Below are 24,879 nucleotides of genomic sequence, written 5' to 3' on the forward strand. Positions count from 1 at the left end.
GAAAGAGAGCACACCGGAGAGGGACTCAATTGGTTAAATATGCAACTTTACATTTTCTTTTCAGCTAACCTAAATCAGGCAACAAATGTCCTCAGACATGATAATAGTCTATAATTTACAGGTCATTCCAGACAAGATGGGGATATTGTTGGTATCGATTGTGTGTCCCAATAAGTAGTGCTCAAGCTATTCTGGAGGTACCTATACTCTCTCTTCAAAGATCAGATATAGAGATTGGGAAAGCCCCTAGAACTATCATTAGTTCCACTAATAGCATAGGTGGTCTCAAGGGCTAGTATTGCCTTTCATCAGCTTTACAAGCTGCAACCCTATATGGACAGGCATAGCTTGACATCAGTTATACAAGCTCTGCTAATCTATTGATTACTGTACAAAGGGGTACTTGTTTCAGATTCTGGGGGGGGGGGGGTCCATAATTGAAGGACCAGTTTCCTGGCTGATACAACTAGACATTAGTATTTTGTCAGCTGCAGTGACTGCCATCTATTTTCAATCCCAGTTCAGTCTTGATGTTGAAATATAAAGTCATGAATGGTTTGGGGCTATGTTTCTCTAAAACAGTGTTTCCCTACTTCAGCAGCTTCCAGATGTGTGGATTTCAACTCCCATAATTCCCTAGCCAACATAGCCATTGCTGAGAATTCTGTGAGCTGAAGTTCATAAGTCTGAGAATTGCCCAGGTTGGAAAACATTGCTCTAAAAGGAACTTCTCCTTTCTAATATACCTGTCCAGATGACTCTCATCATGCTCAAAGGCCCTCATCTATATGACTAGAATGGGGAAGGCTCCTCAATTGCAGGATGCCAGCTGTGGAATACCCTCCTCAGGGAAGCAATCTATTATCTATATTAATATATTTTTAGGAAGTAGTTAATACATTTTTATTAAGCATATTCATAGTTAGGTTTATTTTAAGGTGTGCACATGATACTGGGATAGTGGCTTCTATACATTCTTATTTTCACCATTGTTTTCTGAATTATTAAATATTTAACATTTATTTTTTGTTTGTTTTAACTAAACTTGTAATCCATCAATACAAATCCAGTTATTAGGCAATTAAAAACAAATTAAATAAAAAGAATCTGTTTACCTGTACTTTCAATAGTGCTAAAACAATCTTATTTTACCTTTTTTCTGGACATACTATCTTCATGTTTTGTGGAATATTAATCTATTAAAAGTTGAACATTATCCATACACTATTTTATTCATAACAATGTCATTTCACTAGTCACTGACCATAATAAAGCGTATCTATCTTTGTCATTTTCTCTGTAATAAATGGGAATAGAAAGTCATGATTTTGTCATACTTTTGATATTCCTTAAATTCTTGGTTATTGTCATTTAAATGGTTTGCCACAAGCACACATTATACAATGTTTGTGCAAGCAGGTATAACAAAGATATACCTAATTAGTAATGGTTTGGATCTTAACTATTTATGCAAGCAGAAGCTCTCGGAAAGGGGCTTCCCCAACTGTCCAACTCCTTTTGTCACATGGGACAAGAGTGTAATGGGACACAAAAAGCTTTTGCCCTAATTCCAACAGAAAGATTTTGTAATTCATCCTATGCTGTCCATGAGAGATGTAGAGGACTGAAACTATTTCACTGTAAGCAAAACATAACAAGGTTTCTTACATTCCAAAATGAGTCTTACGGCCCTAAAAACAAGGTTTATAATTTACACACAGTAATAGTCTCATCCTTATTTCAAATTTATTGCAGAGAGGATGAAACAATTAAGTTTCATGTGCTGATCACCTCCAATTTGCTCAAGCCTGACACTGTGAATAGTCCAGTAGTATTATAAATTAAAATGTCAAAATACTTTTAATACAATTTAGATGCTGAGAATATCAGCTACTGTAAAAATATTTACCTGTGAATAAAACCCATGGAGTGAATAGCGTCTAACGCAAGAACAACTTCTGCAGTATAAAACCTTGCCCATTTCTCCGGAACATCGTAGTTGCTCATTAAATTCACCAGATCCCCACCAGGCATGTATTCCATCACCATATAAAGGTAACGATCATCTTGGAATGCATAAAACAACTATAAAAGATAATAGGCTAAAATCATTGTGTGCTGCATTCCTATCCCTATTTTCTTTTTGAAAGAGGAAGTGTAGTGAATTTGAGATTTTTCTTAATAGTTGAAGACTAAATTGCATTCTTCAATAAGTCCATCAAACAAAATAAAGATGAATTGATTTTTTTTTTATATACACACACACAGAAACAGAGAGAAGAAACTGATCATAAGCATATATAAAAACAAAAAGAACTGGATACCCACTTGAGAGAGGTGCAAAGAGGGATGACTTACAAATTTATCACTATCACACAATAAGCTTGGGAAGCAGAAATATCCAACTACAATCTCCATTCAGTTAATTATATCTCTGCCACATGCAGCTTATAAACTCTTCTTTTTGCACAGACTGCAGTTTAACCCAGGAAAGTCCCTAATTAACCACAGTTTTACATAACAACACTGAAAGTCATAGATACTAACTTAACACACCAGAATATTAATAGACAACCTAAATTAAAATTCTGTCTGCATCCAAAATTGATAACCATGATTTTCTAATTTGGATAAAACAAAAAACTATTGTTAGAAACTTCCTGTTTTAACTGCAAAGAAACAGAAAGGGCTGCATGTTCAGGAAAACGGTCTTATGTATTTTGGTTGAACAAACTGGGATATGACTATTTAAACCAGGACATCCATAGGCAAGTGCTATACCTTGTTACATTATTCAGCACAAACATAACAGGCATGACTTATATGAACACACTAAGCAGACTATTTTTCATAATTACTTATCAATTAGCATTGTGCATAATTATCAATTTATTTCTTTGCATTCCAGAATACAAACTGCAAAATATTTTTACTGAAATTATTTTATGTAATTTGTAAGATATACATATTCAAATATAAATATATTTAAGGAGAGTTTTAAAACTGCAGGTCAGTAAATTAACATGGTTTGAAATTATATGTGCTCTATATTACTGACCAAACAAAATTTTAGAAACTTATTCAAGACAAATATTATAGTTCCTGGCAAATGTGAATCCAAATAACAGTATACCTGCACAACCCAAGGGCTATTTGCAAATGCCATGATATCTCTTTCTTCCCAAAAGAATGCAGAATCTGATCTTTTTATCATCTCAAACTTGCTCAGAAGTTTCATAGCATAGACCTTTCGGGATGACTTGTGTCTTACCTTTAAAAACAAATTATTAAGATGAAAACATAAGTATGAAACAGTAAGGGTATAATCTATTTCCATTAGCTATATTAAAAGGCTGTATGTTATATACCAAGTCATCATCTTGAAAGGAAAGCCATTTTGTATTTCACACAGCATTGTGGTGTACTCTGTTCTTCTCCAGCTCTGCAAGCATTGTCAATTTACTTATTTCTGTGAACCTATCCCGCACTCCGTAGCCCTAGAAAAGATCAATGCTATTGTATATCTTCATATCAGGGGTAGATATTCTACAACTAAATACTTTGAAATGTTGTTTGGCCAAAAGTGTTTCTATCTGTGAAGGAAACGGTGAAATCTTTATAGACAACCAGTATATCATTTCCTAGATATGTCCCAAATTTGGCATTTTTTAAATTCAGTAGTTTATGTTTAAAACCATTCATACCTGAACTATAGTTATTTTACTGCCCCTATCTGTATAGCTAATTTGTATTTTTCTTCCTATCTATAGCACCTGGAATACTAAAAATGGCTAAGGTTTAAAAAAATTCTCACTTATTTTGGGGAGAATAAGTGAGATGCCATTATATAAATAAATATATTTGAGAATTAACTGCACTGCATTCTTCTAGCACTGCTACAAAACCCAAATCCTTCATTCAATAATATATTGTGGTTGTCAGTGTGTTTATAATACTTAAGTTATAAAATGATACATAATCATACAAAATAACTACCTCCAAACGTAAGTTATGATGGAACTGCTTATTACTGCATATATTAAAGACCTATTAAGGTGGAAGAAATGGAAGAACCTATTTCAGTCCAATGGTACTAAGTAATGCAGAGGGGATGCACATTAATAGTAGGTAGGGCAACCAACTATGGGCGTGCAGCCTTCCAGTGTTTTTTTCCTAAAGGTATGTGTACTATTTATATACATTGTCTATCCACAAAATGTCTTATTTCCCAACACTGTAATTAGATTTTAAAATCGCTACTAGATTTCATTGCTACTGTCAATGAATTTTTAAAAACACTGATGGAAGAACATGAAGCCATTATTTACATAGATTACACATTAAGGAGAGAAAGACAAAACCTCCTCTTGCCAGAAGGAAAACCTTCCTCCAGAAAAATGTACCTCTCGTAGCAATTAAGAATTTAAAATAAACCCACTGAAAACAATGGAAGCTATTTTAATTTCTACTTGCAGTGAAGACTGGAAATGTAATCTCTCATTTCAGATTAAAAAAACTTTATATTTACATTAAATATATACATATTTATATATTTACATTAAAATTTACAATATGACCAGCCAAAACGTATCTCAATAACTAGCAACATTAGAACATCGTATTTTGTTCTATATCTTATATTGTAGCAATAGTTTAATTAAAAGAGGAATGGAAACAAACATAATAAACAACGATTATTCTTCCACATTATATATTTTAAGATAGGATAAATCTTGCTTGTTATATATAATTCATAGAGCATACTAAACAGTAGCCCATTTTAACTATAATTTAACTGATTTATAGTTAAGAAGGAGCCAGAAGTTATTTTGCAAACAAAGTAGTTGCGGTTTATTTGGTAATTTTGTTGCTCTTTTTTCAGTTGATCTAATCGTGCATATCTGGCTTGCTTACAAATTTATACAGGACACAAAAATTAGGTAAGAATAACCCAACAATCAAACTGTATTTCCACTCACAAATCATGTTACTCTACAGTTCTGATCAGTAAGACGACTTCATTTCAGACCAAGAATTACTGCCATAAAACTAATCATGGTTTATTCACTGACAACTTGCACACATACAGTACTGTGCAAAAGTTTTAGGCAGGTGTGAAAAAATGCTATAAAGTAAGAATGTTTTCAAATATATATATATATATTGCAATTGTTTATGTTTATTTACAAAATGCAAAGTGAGCGAGCAGAAGAGAAATCTAAATCTTTGGTGTGACTACCCTTTGCTTTCAAAACAGCATCAATTTTTATACTTGCACATTTTGTACACTTGCACAAAGTCAGGGATCTTGTAGGATTAGAGTCAGGTGTTATGATTAACCAATTATACCAAGCAGGTGCTAATGATAATCAATTTCATATGTAGGTTGAAACACAGTCACTAACTGAAACAGAAACAGCTGCGTAGGAGGCTTAAAACTGGGTGAAGAACAGCCAAATTGCTACTAAGGTAAAGTTGTGGAAGACAGTTTCATGTCACAGGTCATACACCATGGCAAGACTGAGCACAGCAACAAGACACAAGGTAGTTATACTGCATCAACAAGGTCTCTCCCAGGCAAAATTTCAAAGCAGACTGGGGTTTCAAGATGTGCTGTTCAAGCTCTTTGAAGAAGCACAAAGAAACGGGCAATGTTGAGGACCGTAGATGCAGTGGTCAGCAAGGAAACTGAATGCAGCAGATGAAAGACACATCATGCTTACTTCCCTTTGACATCAGAAGATGTCCAGCAGTGCCATCAGCACAGAACTGGCGGAAACCAGTGGGACCCAGGTACACCCACCTATTGTCCAGAGAAGTCTGGCCAGAAGTGGTCTTCATGGAAGAATTGTGGTCAAAAAGCCATACCTCCGACGTGGAAACAAGGCTAAGCAACTCAACTATGCACGAAACATAGGAACTGGGGTGCAGAAAAATGGCAGCAGGTGCTCTGATGACTCAAAATTTGAAAGATTTGGCTGTAGCAGGAGGCAGTTTGTTCCCCGAAGGGCTGGAGAGCGGTACAACAATGAGTGTCTGCAGGCAACAGTGAAGCATGGTGGAGGTTCCTTGCAAGTTTGGGGCTGTATTCTGCAAATGGAGTTGGAGATTTGGTCAGGATCAATGGTGTCCTCAATGATGAGAAATACAGGCAGATACTCATCCATCATGCCATACCATCAGGGAGGCGTGTGACTGGCCCCAAATTTATTCTGCAGCAAGACAACGACCCCAAAGATGCAGCCAATGTCATTAAGAACTATCTTCAGCGTAAAGAAGAACAAGGAGTCCTGGAAGTGATGGTTTGGCCCCCACAGAGCCCTGATCTCAACAACATTGAGTCTGTCTGGGATTACATGAAGAGACAGGAGGATCTGAGGCAGTCTACATCCACAGATCTGTGGTTAGTTCTCCAAGATGTTTGGAACAACCTACCTGCCGAGTTCCTTCAAAAACTATGTGCAAGTGTACCTAGAAGAATTGATGCTGTTTTGAAGGCAAAGGGTGGTCACACCAAATATTGATTGGATTAAAAATTATCAATGTAATTTTACTTTGATTTCTCTTCTCTCACTCACTTTGCATTTTGTAAATTGATAAACATAAACAATTAGAATATATATTTTTGAAAGCATTCTTACTTTACAGCATTTTTTCACACCTGCCTAAAACTTTTGCACAGTACTGTAATGTACTGAAGACTAGAGGTGGAATTGCTGTATTGTCAGCTGCTCCTTGAAAAAACCACACTTTTTTCAGAACTCAGAAAAATATGCATTTGAATTAAGGAAGGATTAATGAGGCACCAACAGAGTACAACCATATTAAATTGCATATAGTTCTAACTTATTTTCAAGTTCCCAAATTTTGGCAGCGGAGAAACTGACACAAATATCTACCACATATAAGAATATTCCTTTTTCATTAGCATAGCAACTTCCTATTTTAAATTTTTCATTTTAAAATAAAACTTAGTCTTAGCTATACATAATATATCCATACACAGAATAACCTACCAACTGAACTTCTCCAAATGCTCCTCTACCAATCACTTTTACTACTTCGTAATCTTCAGCTTTCATACGGAGATCTCTTACTTTGTTTATTGTATCTTTGTCTGTGAAGAAAATATAAAGAAATACTGTAGCACAAGGAATAAAAAGCATGCTTGCAATCTTTGAAATATATTTACATATAAAAATATACTGAATAAATGTCCGATTTCAATTATATTACATTTGTTGGTCATTTCTGGAAACATCTGTTGTGTATTAAATACAAAAATTGTTTAAGGACAATTTCCCAGCTCTTATCCAGGCTACAAATATCTTCTTTGAATCTCAAAAAGATTACTTTCCATTCCCATAGCAACATTCAAATGCCAAATACAACTTCACTGTGGAAACAAGATAGAACTTTAACACTATTGATAGTTAAAGAAATTATTAGAACAATTTGCTCTCCTCACCAAATAATCAGCTACAATGCTATACAAAAGATTTGGTTACATAAAATGGGTTTCTAGTGTTTTGTTTTTGCTATTTTTCATGTAATTTTTAAAATTACCATGAAAACACAAGCAAGAAGCTCTGCATTTTTAAAGCACTACTAGCAGGAAATAAACTACAATAATTTGAATTCCCAGTTGACAGTTATTTTAACTCCAAATTTGGTAACATGCTATTTTAATCTACATGGGTCAACACTGGCATGAGATTATACCAAAAAATTAACATTTCAGTTCTGCTGTCCTCTAACTACTGCAAATTATCAATGTAATTTTACTTTGAGTAAAGTGATCACAATAAAAGTAGGAACTCAGCAAATGATTGTGCCAAAAATGTGTCAGGTATTATCAAATACAAACCACTGTCTGAAAAAAAGCAGCACAATCAGAATTGGCTCTACAATGAGCCATACTCTATATGAGTATATGTATGAGCCATTTTAACCTTTTGTAGTTTTAAATTTGTATATTTTTGCCAAGATTTTATAGTTCATTTGTAAAGCTGCCTAGAATCACTTATCCAGTGAGATGGGTGACATATATAAATTTCGTTAGTTAGTTAGTTAGTAAATAAATAATACTGAGCTAGGAATTCAGATAGCAGATTCAGAGCAAAGTTGAGTAGCAATCTGTCTGCAGATTGTTCACTAACTACACTGTCTTCCCATCCAAACTAAGTGCATACATATTTTCCCCTCCAATTGGTTTAGTGGGAAAAACAGTCCAATGGCAAGAAAAGGACAGAGAAGGAAAACAATCACAAAAAAGCAGTAATAATGTTTTAACTAATTGCCTGATTGCTCTCACAAATTTGCAAAATGTAAGATTCAATGCTGAAACCTGCACTGTCTTCTCCAGAGCCCCTAATGGAGACTTATGTCCAATATTATACCCTAACTAATATTGCATCCTGCTTTTTATTCCTGTCCCAGAAGTTATCCTGTGTTCCATGATCACTGAATAAGCTCAATCTTTACTGAGTTATTTTGGGACATTGTTTTCTCATTCTATATGTAAACCTTGGTGTTCCTTCCAAACCTGTAGGGATGGATGAATCTGTTAATTGGGATTTATATCTGTCTTGCATTTTCCAGCATTTTGTTTTGTCTTACCTTCATATCAGTTGTTTTTGTTATATTAGATTCTTGTTGCATTTGTGAATATGAACATTTTTAATATAGGCTACGTTACAAGGTTATATCTATACATTTGCAATACAAGAAAAAAAACAGGATTCAGGACTTTAGATGGATGTTTTTTGTTATTTTACTCACAGGGTTTCCAAAGATGTACACTTACAGTTCACCTACTTCATCCTCAAAGTCCTACCCTCTTTGTAGTGAAGGAGCTAGGAGAGGGACCATAAATCTTCTTGTCAAGTACCCAGAAGAATATTGCACAGCAACAATATTGCTTCTAATCATAGGCACAGAATCAACACACAAAAGGTGCCTCCCTTTTCACAACTTTATTCTTTTTATTTTGCTTTTTTTCCCAAGAAGTTTAGAGAAAATCCTTGGTCAACCTATTTTATTATAACTTTATGATTCAGATTAGTTAAGAAATATTGGTTATGAATACACTCCTCCAAAAGCTGATTTCAATCTTCCCTTCCCCCACAAATAAATAATATAGTAGACATCATTATCATAAAAAAGAAATTAAAGAAGAAAGGAAAAAGTAAATTCTACACAGATAAGATAATCAGAAATCCAGGATAGAGGATGTGTTATATATACTTACATTTATTTAAAAAGGTGTCTATGTTTTTATTTTTCCTCAAAGCAGGAAAATCCAAATCATATACCAAGGCATCTAATCCATCCTGAGGAACAAAATTGATATTAATATTGTATTAAATAAAGACACATCTCAAGTATGAGTGTATGCATATATTCCCTTCCTATTGGTTTAGTGGGAAAGATATTATCACAAGAAAAGGGCAGAGAAGGGAAACAGCAATCTTTTTAACTACCTGCTTAATCATGCTTAATTTGCTAAACATTTTAGCATGATTTTAGTATGAATCCTTACATAATAGTTTAGATATTGTTTAGATATCTAAACTATTATGTAAGAATTCATATAAAAATCTATAAATTTGTACACACAGAAAAATATTTCAATCCATAGCAGTCACTCATTTTAGGATATTATATTTAACTGAATATTCAAGGCAGCTAACAACCACCAGAATGAAAAATAAACAATAAGAAAACAGACTAAAAATTAAAAATGATTAACAACAGTTAAATGATTGGTAAAATAAAAATTCTTGGCAATTCTTCTAAAGAAAGATTATGAAAACCAAAGCAATTCCCAAGGAGTATATTTTACAGCTTGGACCAGCGCAGCCCTCTCCTGTGTGTACCTACTAACAGAACTCTAAAAACAGAAATATTTTCAGAATGGCTTCTTCTACAGAACTTAATGCTCAGACAAATTTATAAAAGGATCATGCCTAAGCAGTCTAGCAAGCAGCAGTGCAATGAAACCTGTTCTAATATTAATTTGGACCAAAAAAAGTCATTGCTTCAGGAGGGACACAAGGAACAGTGAAGGAGAAAGGAGATGTCTGCCTAGCCAGTCAAATAGCTGAATCAATCCTGGCAATCAATGGGGTGACATATCACAGTCAGATTGCCCTCACATCCAAGGTTTCTACTAGAAAGCATCTACTATTATTATTTTGACCAATTTCTATTCTGCCTTTTCCCCCAGAAAGTACTCAGTCATAAAAGGTAAAAAAATGAAGTCATATTAAACCATTAATTTATTCAAACCAAAAAGTTCTGGCTAGAGAGAAAATTCTTGACTTGTTTCCTAAAACAGAAAGTGAGGACTGAGTGTAACTCCAGAGGTAATTTATTGGGTCTTCTACTATATGCTTGAGAAATGGAACTCAGAATGTGAGGGTACCTTTGATGATTCCTCTTTAGCTACCTCAAAGTACGCAATCCCTCAAACAGAATGACCCCATGTGACTGAACTTTTAAAAGTCAAAACTATCATCTTAAAATGTGTCTAGAAAGTGACTAGCTACCAGTACAAATCTTTTGTCAAAGTGTAATATGCTCCTAGTATATTGATTTCCTGCCTGGTTTGCTGAATTTTATATCAGCTGATGCTTTTGGAGGCTCGTCAAGTGAAGCCCCACATAAAACATTGCAGCAGTTAAATCAAGACATTATTATGACATTATTAAGCTGCTACCAGATTCTACTGGTTCCGGAACCATCACACATGGCACACTAAACATAATTGTTACTGCCACCAATTCAAAATCTAGAGACACGTAAAGATCAATAAATATTGAACAGATGCCAAACTACGGCCAACCTTTTGAAAATGGCCTATTACTTGTCTGCCAGCTGTATTACCTTTGCCTTACTATCTATTAATGGAAATATTTCATTTTACATTTTTATTTTTATAATGAGACATTTCCATGAAAAAATGTGGAAATAAGTAAATCTTATTACACCAAAAAAAAATCATCTGTATCACATCATATACGATATCGCCACCCCACTGCACAATCCAGATCCTTCATTAAATCAATATGGTTTTGTAATCCCAACAGTAAACCAAAATTTGAGAAAATAACATTACTACCATGTGATCAGAAAAATATTTAAGGAAAAAAATTTAGCAATACTTTGAATAAGGTTTTTTATTTCTCTTTATCACAAACCCAAAGCTAATTTAAAATGCAACAAAAATCAAACACAAGTGTTTTTTTTAAATATAAGCTTTATTCAATAAAAGATATGAACATAATACAGTAAACACAACCTATAAAACTGTTTTTATTCCTTATTAACACAAGTGCAACTTTAATAAAACTGAATGTCATAATTTCAGTTCAACCTTTTGATGTTTCATGTTCATTCTCTCTCTCTCTCTTAAGTACAGAAGCTGGTAAGGATTGGAAACATACAAAAAACAGTAATGCTCTTTTGGAAGACTGGCTCTATTCCAAGCAAAAATGTCCTTTCATCTTTTCCTTTTTTGGGCAGAATAGATTTTAACATGCAGTGATAGCTTCTGATCCATTATTTCATTCAAATATAACTAGTTGTTTTCTTCCAAACTGTTTTAAGAATAAATGTGCCCTTTGTATTTTTGTTTAATGTTTAAAAAACATGCAGCAGAGAGTACATTTTCAGCTTAGCATCTGCTCTAAGAACAACTGCCTATCTTTTGAAACAGTATTCTTGGTCTGATTAACCATTAGACCCTAACCATTGTACAAACAGGCTTCAGAGAGAAGCAAAGCTTTAGCCTCAGAAGTATTGGTGCCAAAGGCTCATTTTCTGTAAAAGAGATAATCATACCACCATACTAAGAACACTCCTTCTAAACCATAATTGAAAGTAGTATTTGTAGCTTCTGGGTTGCTCGCCAATCTCATTCCTCACTGTAACTTATCACAACTGACAAAGTTCATTTCACATCTATGGTCTCTGTATCTACCACAACCAAACTAAAGAAAAATATTATTACTACTAGTATGACCAGAAGTCACAATCATAGCTGTTTAAAGGTTGAGAATGAAAGAATTCCTTAAGAATTTGTGAACAATGAATTCAGTTTTGCCTCTGTCTCTTACAGAATTAAATATGAATGAAACAGACTAAAGCAGAATAAAGAATATAGAGCTCTACACTCAAATCTTCCTTAGAACTCTTCATATTTGTAGTTTCATATCATTTTTTAAAACTAGGTTAAATATTCAGAGAATGTGATTTTAATATCTTATTTTAATGTGGAAATTAACACAATTAGAATAGCTAACTCAGTTTGTGTCGGGGTTTCAATAAAGACTTCCCAGTGGGGCAACAATCCCCTCTTCACTTTATAACCTCCAGCAATATTTCACACTCAATTCCTAAGAGCCTTCCAACAATCCAGAATTTGGAGAAGGGGAATAATAAAAAAGAGCCTTTCTAGTCCTTTCTTCCAATACTAGCAAAACCCCATTAAGCAAAAGCCTGGATCCAATCCATATTCTGTATTTTTATTACCAATTTGGGGGCAGGGAGGAGAGAGGAGGTAATGTTATTTCTGGCCAAGCTGTATCTGTATTGCTAGCACATGCATACTGATACGTTTACATCTGAATCTAATCATGCACCTCATTTTTTCATAATCAGCCCCTGGCAATACTTTGTATTTAGTTTCCTAAAAGACATATTTTTCTATACTAAAAAAACAAAAAACAAAAACAGAAGAAAAAAATACTATAAAAAGTAGGTAAGTTAACAATTCTGCTTAATTAATTGCACTCATTCTGGATTCTGAACTATCATGATTTAGGAAATAAACACGAGGTAAGCAATCGGAGGTTGACTCTGTTCTGATGCAAATTCAGCTGTATCCCCACCTCTACAAATGAAGTGATAAACTCTATTACTATTGCCTGTTAAAGAAGGAAGGCTTGAAATGAGCAGTGAGATAGAAGAATTGAGGCTTATCCAATAGAATGGGAGAAAGAAGCAGAGAAACCTACTGAAGTGGAATCAAGGTAAGCTGAGGGGCAGAGGGCTCACCAAACATGATTATAAAGTTAGAAGGGAGAATGAAGTTAAAGTGGATCAGTATAAAAGAATTTAGAAAGACTTGTAAGGCCTGCCAACATGATCTGAAGAAAAAGGAGATCTGTGGAGTCCTTGGGGTTCTCTGAGCTTGGTTCTTTTCTTGCAAACGTTTCATTACCCGGCTAGGTAACATTTTCAGTGCTAGAATGGAATGGGGTTTACTCTCTATTTATATACAGTTGGCATGCCGCACCAAAAAGGAGATCTCTGTGCATGTTTTAGGTCAAGGATGGGTAATCCTTTATACTTAAGTAGAGGAGGGAGAAGAGGTCCAAAAATTAAATGTGTTCATATATATGAGGAGAAAACTTTATACTGCTGTTTTTGTGATATGTTACTCCAGGACTTATGTGATGGTTTTTACCTGGTGCCCACATATGTATAGAAAGAAGCTACCTTTGATTTCCAGTAATTGTAGTTGGGGGCTCAAATGACCACAAAACAGGAATCTGAGGACCATAGTTTTCCCACCAATGGGTATCTTCTGGAGGGGGGAATCTTAAGAGAATTAGTGACCAAGCTGAGTTGTGTGCTGGCTGTGTGGGTAAGAGGACAACACCTGGGGGGAATGATCCTGAATGAGTGTGAAACTTTAGTTCAAAGGTACAGTTTATTATTTAGGGGCTTTGCCTCTCCCTCACATTCAAATTCAGAGGTACAATACTTATATTCTAGTATTACCAGTTTCCATGAGATGGTTATTTATGACTGGTCACAAATCAACCATTTTGTGACTGTGCCTATGATATCTTATCAAAATTCCAAATATGCCCATAAACCTCAATTATACCCATATAAAACAATATATCTACTGTCTTCAACTGATGATTACTGAGTAAAGCAGTATAATTCTATCAAAGAGTCTTTGATAAAAAGAACATATATATGTCATATTTCTCCAAAATCATTCCTGCATATTTTCAGCATAACAAATTACACAAATCATGTGGGATTTACTTAGAGTACTTCTTCTCATCTATCTGTAGCTATATTTTTATTCTCACGTGTCTTACTATAACCTTAAAAGTATTATAAAGCTATAAGTGATATTAATGGCCATGTTATTCAATTATATTCTAATAAAACTGAATATTAAAATTTAAGTGCTACATTCATTGTATTACATGTACATCCCAAAACCTATACACCCTATGTGCATATATTTTCATTGACACAATATTCATAAATACATAATATTTTCAATTTTTTTGTGCTTTTAATTTTTAACATTCACGTGAAGTTTACTTCTCCAAATAAAAAGATCTAATTATAATTCTACACAGACACATACACACAATGTTTTTACTTGTTACCAAGCAACGTTACTTCATATCAGAATGTCAGCCTGATAATAACAGAATGAAGGACAGTGAAATATAAAACTACAAAAGAAACTGCAGTCAATTAGTGTTTTATTAACAAGATATTTTATAAAGATACTTTTGACATTGCAGGACTAAAGTACTGTATGAATAATTGTTTCTACATAAACCCAATTTTTAAAGTAATTTAAACTACTACTACTACAAACTGAACTATATATTTAAAGAAGTTTAAATTATTTTGCATATGAATATAAACAAGAAAATGTTACTTGTTATTTTTACTACTGATCTTCTAGCTTAAGGACTTAATATAATAGTTAAGCATGTTCTTCTAGTTTATATCAATTAATTTAATAATTAAAATTTAAAATGGAAATGGCTACTTGATCACTTGAAGGGAAACTTTGCAAGGCAATTTTCAAATATTATCTCAAATATTTTCCAGTATCTCGCATGCTACTTGGTACAAACGTCTTGCAAAAGGTAAGATAAGAAATATAGCAAGAGCAACAGCACAGATCTCCATATATATGACCAACAATACAATTCATTACCATTAATGAGCCTAATTGGGACCAGAATTTCCATCGCTAAGCAAAGCAGCCATTAGGTGAAACTTCATGTTTCGCACTACCTAGTGATGGCAGTTTCAGTAGTCCTGGTTGAGGCTGTTAGGCAAAGACCACACCATCATTAGGTGAGGACCTCACACTTCTCCTGCCCTGCCAGGCTCATCTCCACTTCAACTCCCCCCATCAAACTATCTCCCGCAACTCTGCCCTTCTGGCCATTCTGCACTCCACTGCCGCTGCCTACCTACCTTTAGCACACCACATCAGCAGTGGGAGGAAGAAGACAGCAAAGGTGAATGGGGGGGGCAGCAGGACAGAGATGGGGGGAAGGTGGGTGGGGGGAGTTGAAATGCATATTGTGGTTGTAAATGTGGGTGGGCTACCAAGTACCTGAATTTTGATCATGCGACCATAGGGGTGCTGCAATGGCCATAACTTCAAGGACCGGTCACAACTACCATTCATTCAGCCCCGTTGTAACTTCGAACAGTCGCTGAATGGTCATTCAGCAAGGACTACCTGTATTTTTTACTTTTCTTTTTAAGTCTTCAAGAACAGTTACAAGTTATATCTGCTTCCTAGCAGAGAATTACAAAATACATATAGGGTAACTTGCATGGTTACACTAAATGAATTAACTATAAAGTTGCCTTCAAGTCAAGCTTGATTCCTTGTGACTTCATAGTCATGTTCATGTAGTTCTTTAGATACCATGATGGAAGTGGCTTGCATCCTTCTGGGACATTTTTCCAACTTCCCAGTCTAACCTACAGCTGACAGATTTCCTAGTGGTCTCCTAACAACCGACTAGCTAGGTCCATCCCTACTGAGCTTTATTATTTATATATTAATCAAATTTATAAGCCACTCATCTATCCAAAGATACTTTGGGCAGCAAACAAATGTAAGAAACACGAATAATCATAAAGCACACGCACAAATATCCAAGTTGAGGGCCCCTCTTTAAAATCTGTATAGATTAGGTTCAAAATCTTAATTTTATTGATTTCTCAGTTAAAAAAAAAAGTGTTTTAGTTTTAGTATCCCTTTGCCCCAGGTATTTCTTGTAACAATTCAAGATATGACTAACCTATACAACATTAAGCTCTGTTACTGGAAGAAGCCAGATAATAAATGGGAACATGGTAAGAATCAGAGGTGTATAAGGAAAAAAATACAGGTAGCCCTCGTTTAGAGATGCAATTGGATCCAGCAACTCGGTTAAATGAAGCAGGCACTAAGTGAAAATCACATGACTGCAACTGTGCTTATGATTTTCCTTCAGCTTTCCTTTGCTTTACAGTGTCAGAAGGATACAACCACAAACAACCGGGTGAACACAAACAGCAGGGAAGGTATTCAGAATTCAATTCACAAGGAAGCCAGGTAAAAGGGCAAATCTTATAGCCCCTTTTCCCCATTCCCCTGCCTTTAGAATGTTCACTCCAGTGCTGGGATAATTAGCAAAAAGAGAATTAATGTTCGTATTTACATTCATTGGAGAGGAAGGGATTACAAGAGAGTAAGCAGGCACACAATGGGGAATACACCTCAAAAGGAATATAGTAGCACTGTTTGCCTAGCGTGGCTGAAAGCTGCTTAGGAGGCAAACAAAAGCCTTTAGTGTGAAACTGATTAGGGTCTTGTCAGCGTTAGGCAGCAGCACCAGTCAGCTGGAGGGTTCTAATCTACTGATTAAAGTCACAGAGCTGAACTTGTTAACTTGTGGTTAGCACTTTTTAGGGAAGCACTGTAGTGTGGAGAAAAGCAGCTCAGGAAGTGATAGCTTGTTTGGACAACCTCTCCGCTCTGTAAGGAGGGGTGGGGAAACAGGACAATATATAATATATCTAAACAGTTCCAGATCCAGATAACATCTCCTTCAAATCTTACACAATGCACAGGAGTTCCCAGCCACTAAAGGCAAAAATGCAAGGCACCATCTAAACTTCTGGCATGGAAAATTCTAGGAAGGCCTGCCTGCCAATAGGAAGTGCCATAGACAGGTATCAGTGGCAACTGAGGGTGACCTCTTCAAATGCAGACTGCTATCGGCACACTGATCACCTGCCACATAACTGCCAGAAACCATCTTCACTCTTGTGCATTCTTTCTTTTCTCTCCCTATTTTTTCCTGGCTCTCACAATTGAGCTGATAACCACTGTTCCTCCTAGAAAGCAGAACATAAGCCTGAACAGAGGCAGTTTCTCCATGGAATAGAAAGATTTCTTTAAGCTTTTCCTTTTAATTAGAGGAGGTGACGTTAACCATTTCCTGTTGGCTCTATGCCTGGTGACAGAACAGGCAAATCTTAGCCCAGTGCCAAAATATCAGTACATATCTGAGGCAACACCTTAGAGCACTATTTAACATCCTCATCTGAGTATTTCTGCTACTGATACAAAAAAAGAACAAGAATCTACCTTAGATCTGAGAATATAGGCACAATGATTAGCATTACTTTATATACTTCAGTTCTAAATCTATTAATTTAATTTTAATGTTATAACACAATTAGCATTATGCATACATACTCATACATATTAATATGATTTTTTTTTAAAAGGTACTGAGTTCCAACTTTAGAATTTGAATTCAGCCTAAAATAGGTGATCAATGCAGCTTTTCAAGATGTATGATACTTAGCAGCTGTTCTAATTAGTATCTTACAAGCTGCATTTTACACCAGTAACTTGCTGATAGTTAAAACATAATAATCTAAGTGAGCAATACTCTCAAAGTGAAGTGCTAACCCACCCACAACAGGCTATCAAGACACACCCAAACGCCTCCATCTTTTGAAGCTTTGAACTAAATTTACTGGTCTTTATTTAACTCTCAAGTGTCTCAGGTACTGAACCAGCATCTGTGCATCCTCACCTAAGGGAAAAAAATACAACTGAGTGTTATCAGCAAATGAGTCTCTTGAATGTTATAACAAGCATGGTGGGCTAATACTACAGAAGTATATGGCACTATTGCTTAGGGAGTTTACCAAAGTTCATCAATGACCTTTCTAGAAAGTATTCTGTGTATTCCAGCAGAAATACTGTATCACCATTCTTCACTCAGTTTTAATAAAATGCAGCAAGATACCATAAACTATGATATTTAAAGTCACTAAAAGAGCCAGAAAAATTAACAGTGAGTTATTTATTCCCTCATCTCACTCCCAGGAAATACTGTCCACAACAATCACAAAGACTACTCTGATAACGTATCTGCTGCCTAAGTATTTCTGGAGCTATTCAGCCATCGATTTCTCAAAGCCTTCATCCTAGAGGTATCTAAAAAGTTTTATTTCAAAATGTTCCTCCATTGTTCTTATAAAAGGACCAGGATGTGATGTAATAACTTTTGGGTATCCTCACCAGCTTGCAATGCTGCTCATTTCTCCAAGTGGAGATAGCTGCTGTTGAGGGGCTGTTTGGAACAGTTTAGCATCTACCTATACCTCACACCGCTGGCCCAAACCTACAAGAATATTGTGTTAGGGTCCAGCAGGAAGACTTGACACCTCTTTCTCCCAGGAGCTGCTAGAGGAAAAGGATGACAAGGAGCAGATCTTAACACCATTTCTCCTCAGATTAAAATTTTATGAATGCATCTTCCATTCCACCTAGACAAATTCCACACACTACTGTTTCAGAACCACTATTCGGTCATGAAAGATGAAAATCAATCATATATATAGTAATCACATGACAGTACCTTGATACCTCTGTTGTACTAACAGTAGTATCAAGTTTCAAGTAAACACTAATAAGCTCTATCCAAAAAGTGTACAGCAAATATGTCACAGCGTACTTCCAATGACTCTCACATTTAAATCAACAGACTGAATTGGAATAGTCTTTTGCATCACCAAATATCTCCCTGTTGCACAGTTTCCCAAGGACATAATCACAACATAGCAATTTTTTGTGCAGCCTTCACTGCCATATGGCAATTAAAACAGCATACTCTTACCAGAGTTCAACTGTACTGTCACTGTTCAGGCAGTCTTTAACTTACAATGGTGATTGGGACCGGAATTTTCATCGCTAAGAGATGTAGTTGTAAAGTACAATATCACTTAGTGATGGCAACTCCTGCAATCCCGGTTGCTATCATTAACTGAATCCCACAGTCTGTAAGAAAGGCAACGTCCTGCCAGCTTCCCACAACGAAAGTCAGTGGGGAAGCCGGCAGGAAGTTGCAAGTCCCAGGACTGCAGGCAGGTAAGTAGCTGCTGCCAGGTGGGGGAGGGAGCAAAGGGGTGTGCAGAGGAGGTGCCGCAAGTGTCAGGGAAGGTATGTGAGTGTGCGAGGGGTTGCACTAGAGGCACAGGCCAGAGTGTGCAAGGGAGTGCATGAGAAACATGGCGCAGGTCAGGGAGGTTGTGCAAGGGTACAGCATAGGTTGGGTAGAAGGAAGTGTACAAGAGGTACAGGGGTTGGAGATGGTGCATGAGGGAGCAAGGGACTGTGCAAGAGACACAGTGTGGGTCGGGGAGGGTGTGCATTGGGGAGGGTGCACAAGGGTGTACACCCCCAGTGTGGGTCAGGGAAGGTGGGTGATTGGCGTGGTGGGAGCACAGGGGGGTTTGGAAGGATGCGCAACTCAGGGAGACTTATCCCAGCAACATGCAATCTTCCCTGCTGGCTCACCCATTGACTTGCTGGGGAAGCCATCAGGGAAGGTTGCAAATGGTGATCTTGTTGATTGCAGGGCACTGCAACCGGTTGTTAGTGCAAACCAGTTGCTGAATGCCCAGATCGCAATCACCTGATCACAGGGATGCTGGGATGGCCAGAACTCTGAGGACCAGTCATAATCACCATTCGTTGAGTGCCATAGTAACTTCTAATGGTTGCTGAACAAATGGTCATAGGTCAAGGACTACCTGTTTTAAAGCCATAATTTTTGTTTTTGTTTCCTCAGAAAAACTGACCAAGCTCTCCTGGGGGAGGAGGCTCATCAAATGTATTAATGTTAATAACCACGTTCATCTAATTGTTTTATGAGATGATGGCCTGAGATGAAATCCTTGCTACGTAGCCAAAAAATCCCAAATTGTTAATGGATACCATCAGTCTCTGTAATAAATTGTCTTAGTGAATCCCCTATCTCTTGAAGAAAAGCAGTTATAGAGAGCTGAAACATTATTATATTTTTATCCCACTTTTTATATACTGGTAGTCCTCACTTAACGACCATTTGTTTAATGACGATTTGAAGTTATAATGGCCTCGGAAAGGGTGCTTTATGGCCTGTGAAGCACTTACAGCCGCCATAAAACATCATGCCACCCTTCCCTGCGGTCATGTGGCTGCATTTTGGGCACTAGGCAACTTGCTCGCATTTACGACCAGTTGGCAAGCCCCCTGTGATCATCTGATCGCCATTTGAAATCTCTCTGCTGGCTTCCCCAGAAAGTCAGTGGAGAAGCTGGCAGGGAAGGTTGCAAGCACGTGGGACAGAGGGGAGGGGAAACCCGTCAGTGGACTACAGTAACATCTGCAGCTCCACGCAGAGCTGAAATCCTTCAGCAGGCAGTCCTTCTGCTCCATCCACTTATCCCGGGACATCACTTAACGACTGCAACTAGCAGTGCCCAGATTGTGGTCATTGAGCGAAGCAGTCATGTGGGCATATCTTAATGACTGCTTTGCTCAATGATCGAGATTCCAGTCCCAGCTGTGGTTGTTAAGTAAGGACTACCTGTATATGTATATGTATGAATTTCAACTCAAGGCAGCGAACATACCTAATACTCCTGCCTTCTATTTTCCCAACAACAACCCTTTGAGGTAGGTTGGGCTGAGAGAGAGTGACTGGCCCAAAGTTACCTAGCCAGCTCAGAAATGGCCTGACCTATCCTCAAGGGGCAAAGATCAAATATAAAACATGATACTTAAAAATGTGTTGGTCCAGTGATGTATTAAAACCTATGTTTCTCATAACTAAAACCCTGAAACTTTATTGTCCCTAACAATTAACTTGGTTAATTGTTGGTTTACAATTAACAATAATTTAAAAACACAAAGTTTTGGAGAAACTCACAATCAAATTAGCCCATTCTAAAACGTAACACTTCAAATCTCAAGCACTGATATTTAACCTGATTCATTTGTTACATTATTTATGTCTGTAAAATACATTTATGAAGTCGTATAAATGAATGGTGTTTTGCACTGTTCAGAGCAAGCAGCTTATATATTTAAAGCCACAAAAATTACATACTGGCTGGTTCAGACACAATGTTAATCATAACTGTGGTTTGCTTAACCACAGCTTGTTCAAGAAATAACAGTTGGCTGGGTTGGGCACACCACTAAGCAATTACCATTTTTTACAAACAATGGCTGGATTATTAAGCATGCTAAACCCATACCCAACCTCACTATGGCTTACATAATATGTGAACCCAGTCATGTAGTGAGAAACGCAATAAAAATACAGGCAGATGCTATAAATAAAAAAACCTTTACATTTTCCAAACTAATCAAGAGATACTAAGATTAAAGCCATGATATATTTGATATTTAAACTCATAAAATTTCTCAAATGCCTAAGCAATTTTAAATAATGTAAAAAAATGCTAGTTGCAGTAATTGTTTTATTTTGGTATTTATTTGTAGAAAATACATCAGCAATTTGGTACAATAACACACTATTTTCCAATTGCTGATGGTACACTGGGGAAAGAATTATAGACTGTTATCAGCTCCTCTGTTTTGTCTGATGCAGATAAAGACAGACTAGTAAGAAAGAGTGCTGGAGGAATTTTCTGTAAATAACTTGGTATAGGGCTTTTCTAACTTATTCAGGCCACAGAACCCATTAGTTTAAAAAAAAAATCCCAGAATCCCTGATCAAGAGACAAATCTCTAATGATAGAAAACTGGCTATGTTTGCGTGAACTTTTTCCCCCTTAGTCTCTCACAGAATCTCATCAAGTTCTTATGGAAGCTAGGGTTCTGCAAAACACAATTTGAAAAGCTCCCAATCTAGTAGACATGTTATGGAATGGCTTGGCCCTAATTTCATGAAAAATTGGAGGAGGTGGTTTATCTTGGAGAGTGAAACAAACAATACAGTGATCAGACTGATCATAAGCATATCAGGAAATACATCTTTAATCAAAAGTATTGCCCTGGAGATAAGTAGACAGAATCTCTAAAATTTCCAAATCATAAGATGATAAAAGCAAATATACGTTTGTACTGTAAAGGGAAATTTTATCTAGAATAGTAAAATCTTCCAGAATTATCAGAGGAAATTCTCTGTGCTAAAAGCCATGAAACTGATTATTAATACCAGGTAGATAATAACCGCAATTAATTTGTTTAGTAGCTAGAGAAGTGGTAGAAATTTATGAGAATCTATAAATCTGGTTTAACAAGAGAACTAAGCCATCACCCCAAACCCGAGGGTCTAGGGGCCTGTTTTAAATGGAAACCTCCGTTCCAAAATGTTGTTGCCCTCAGTACATTAAAGTGATAGCTGAAAATATGAGGTTGATCAATTAAATATTCTGATAGAAACCAAGCTTACAAAATAACAGAACATCCAACACCACAAGCTCTAAGCAGCTTTATCAGATGTATCTTTGTCAGCTGAAATTGAATTTAATGCTAATGCCTAAACTAGCGTTTTATCTTTTTAAATTTGTAAAAAAGCTATTACAAGAACTGAAGCTGGAATAAATGAAGTATAGGTGAATGTTCTCTTATCTAAATATCAGAAGTATAGTCATGGAAAGCTGGAGTCAGATATCAGTACAGGAACCAAGATCCAGAAGCAGGAGACACAATCCCAGGTAAGATGGTATAGCATTTTTATATTTTTTGAAGGTTATCAGCTATGATAGCACTCTATATAATGAGCTTGTGGAACGTTTCATTCAAAACAAAATGTATTACTGATTTTAGATACATCCACATATTTCAAGAGTAGCAGCATATTTAATTCAGGTTGTATGAGGCCAATAAATCATGCAGTGTGCAGGGGTATAGAATCAGCCTATTATTAAATGTAACTTTAAATTAATATTTCTATACATTAGATATAGAGTACAGAGCTTACTGGATATAGAATAAACTCCAGATGTTATTTACAGGTGATGAAGAAGAAAATGAGTTCAAGATATGGGTACTTATTTTCAAAGCCCTTAAGATGACTTACAATCCAAATATCCGAAGGAGCATAGCTCTTCTTTATCGCCTACGTAGATGAAGCCTTTCTTCAAGTAATTTGGTGAAGGAGTGAATACAAAAAGAAGGGCTTTGTATGTAAGATCTTAGAATGCATTGTTCTCAGAAGACAGATTTGCAGCTTCACCACAAAGTTTCTGATACTAGGTCCAGATATCTGCCCAGGTATTTTAAGTTGGTTTTATGATCTACCTACTTACTTTATAACCTAATCACATCTCATCTTCTTATTAGTTAGTTTATACCACAGATGTGCACTGAATAAATTGCAAATATTTTTGGAGAAACAAAATAAATTCAGTGCTTGGGTTCACATGTTTGAAAATCCTTTCTGTATCCGGGGAAAAAAATCCTAGACACAGAAAACTAATATGTCAAGTAAAAGCAATTCTCCATCATACTCAAATTCTATGATATGTGGTATAGCCTACAGAGATATTTTTTTACATAATCTGATGCTTAGGAAAAATCAGGCATAAGTTGTTTAAAAAATGGTAACAGAATATACATTCTGAGTTGCTGCAGGTAACATTTCCAAGCACTATTTCTTACAGGTATAATATATGGACCTTCACTATTGTTAAAGTAGTCTTTACATCAATCTTAGTACATTAAAAAAATCTCACAATATTTATGCAATTACATTTAATATATGTTGGAAACTTTAGAAGAAAATACCAAAACTTATTAACAATATTTTCCACCACCCCATCTTTCATTTTCCATGCAACACACACACAAAAAAGACTTCCCTGATAGCTTTTAATGGCTCAAGTTTCATGTAGAGCAGCTATTTCAGTTGAAGCTAAAGAGATAGTATATTATTTAGACAAAAGAATTTACATTAACATACATGCTCCTTATACTAACAATTACAATTTTAACATGTAATAATTAAAAATTGGTAGTGCTGCTGATAAAACTGATGAAGTGGATTAAAACTTATCTGGAAAAAAAACTCCAAAACACGGTTTGGCAGTGGGGTTATAAAGTGAAATACTGTAAAGAATTAAACCAACTTAGCCTTCTAGAACAAAAGTTCTCACTATTTAAATGCAGCCATAAACAAAGCTCTTCCACAGGGAGGGCAGAAAGAGATACCTTTATTTGCCCTCAGAATATGGGCCAGCAATAAAGGAGGCAATGGTCACCAAGGTATCCTAACTGATGTAAGTCTTTAATCATCAAACATTTTGTACTACACCAAAAACAAATGGATAACTAGGGCAATCCTGGAAGGAAGATATAATTCGATCCCATTAGGAATATACATCAGCATTCTTACTGTTGAATTCTCAACTATACTTCCTAAAGTTTGTTCAAACATATTTTAATATAACATGTGTACACCAGTTTGGCAGGAAGGCTGTGTTCTGATGAATTCAATTTTGTGAAGTTCTCTGTAGGGTTATATCATTCACATATAATTATGTTGGATTAGTTATACATCTCTCTCCTTGACTTCTGGCCTCTTTACTCACTTATCTGCCATGATGACATAGAAGCCTTTGACAAACAGTTGTCAAGGTCCTTCTTGCTGTCATTGGTTCTAGACTTAAGTGTTTGTGAAATAAGAATAAGCCAATCAGCAAAGTGTTTCAGGTAGGTGGACAAAGACTTTGAAAGCCTCAACACTGGATACTGCATTAACATTACTCCCTCCTAGAAATCATAGG

The 24,879-nt window shown here is 35.9% G+C and overlaps 1 protein-coding gene across 4 annotated transcripts in view; it reads right to left on the minus strand.

The window, feature by feature from the left end:
* Nucleotides 1-24,879, minus strand: part of ROCK1 (Rho associated coiled-coil containing protein kinase 1) — a 95,672-nt gene that overhangs the window by 65,057 nt on the left and 5,736 nt on the right. For all 4 annotated transcript variants that reach the window (XM_088130786.1, XM_088130785.1, XM_088130787.1 and 1 more), the window contains 4 exons: nucleotides 9,251-9,332; nucleotides 7,017-7,117; nucleotides 3,134-3,271; nucleotides 1,910-2,085 (listed from right to left, as the gene is read on the minus strand). In XM_088130786.1, the coding sequence (XP_087986912.1) occupies nucleotides 1,910-2,085; nucleotides 3,134-3,271; nucleotides 7,017-7,117; nucleotides 9,251-9,332 (497 nt within the window). The remainder of the gene's footprint in view (nucleotides 1-1,909; nucleotides 2,086-3,133; nucleotides 3,272-7,016; nucleotides 7,118-9,250; nucleotides 9,333-24,879) is intronic.

Source organism: Python bivittatus, unplaced genomic scaffold, assembly GCF_059951505.1.
Source record: "Python bivittatus isolate LINGU-HERP-01145 unplaced genomic scaffold, Pbiv_v1 ctg000840_np1212, whole genome shotgun sequence".
Taxonomy (NCBI): Eukaryota; Metazoa; Chordata; class Lepidosauria; order Squamata; family Pythonidae; genus Python; species Python bivittatus.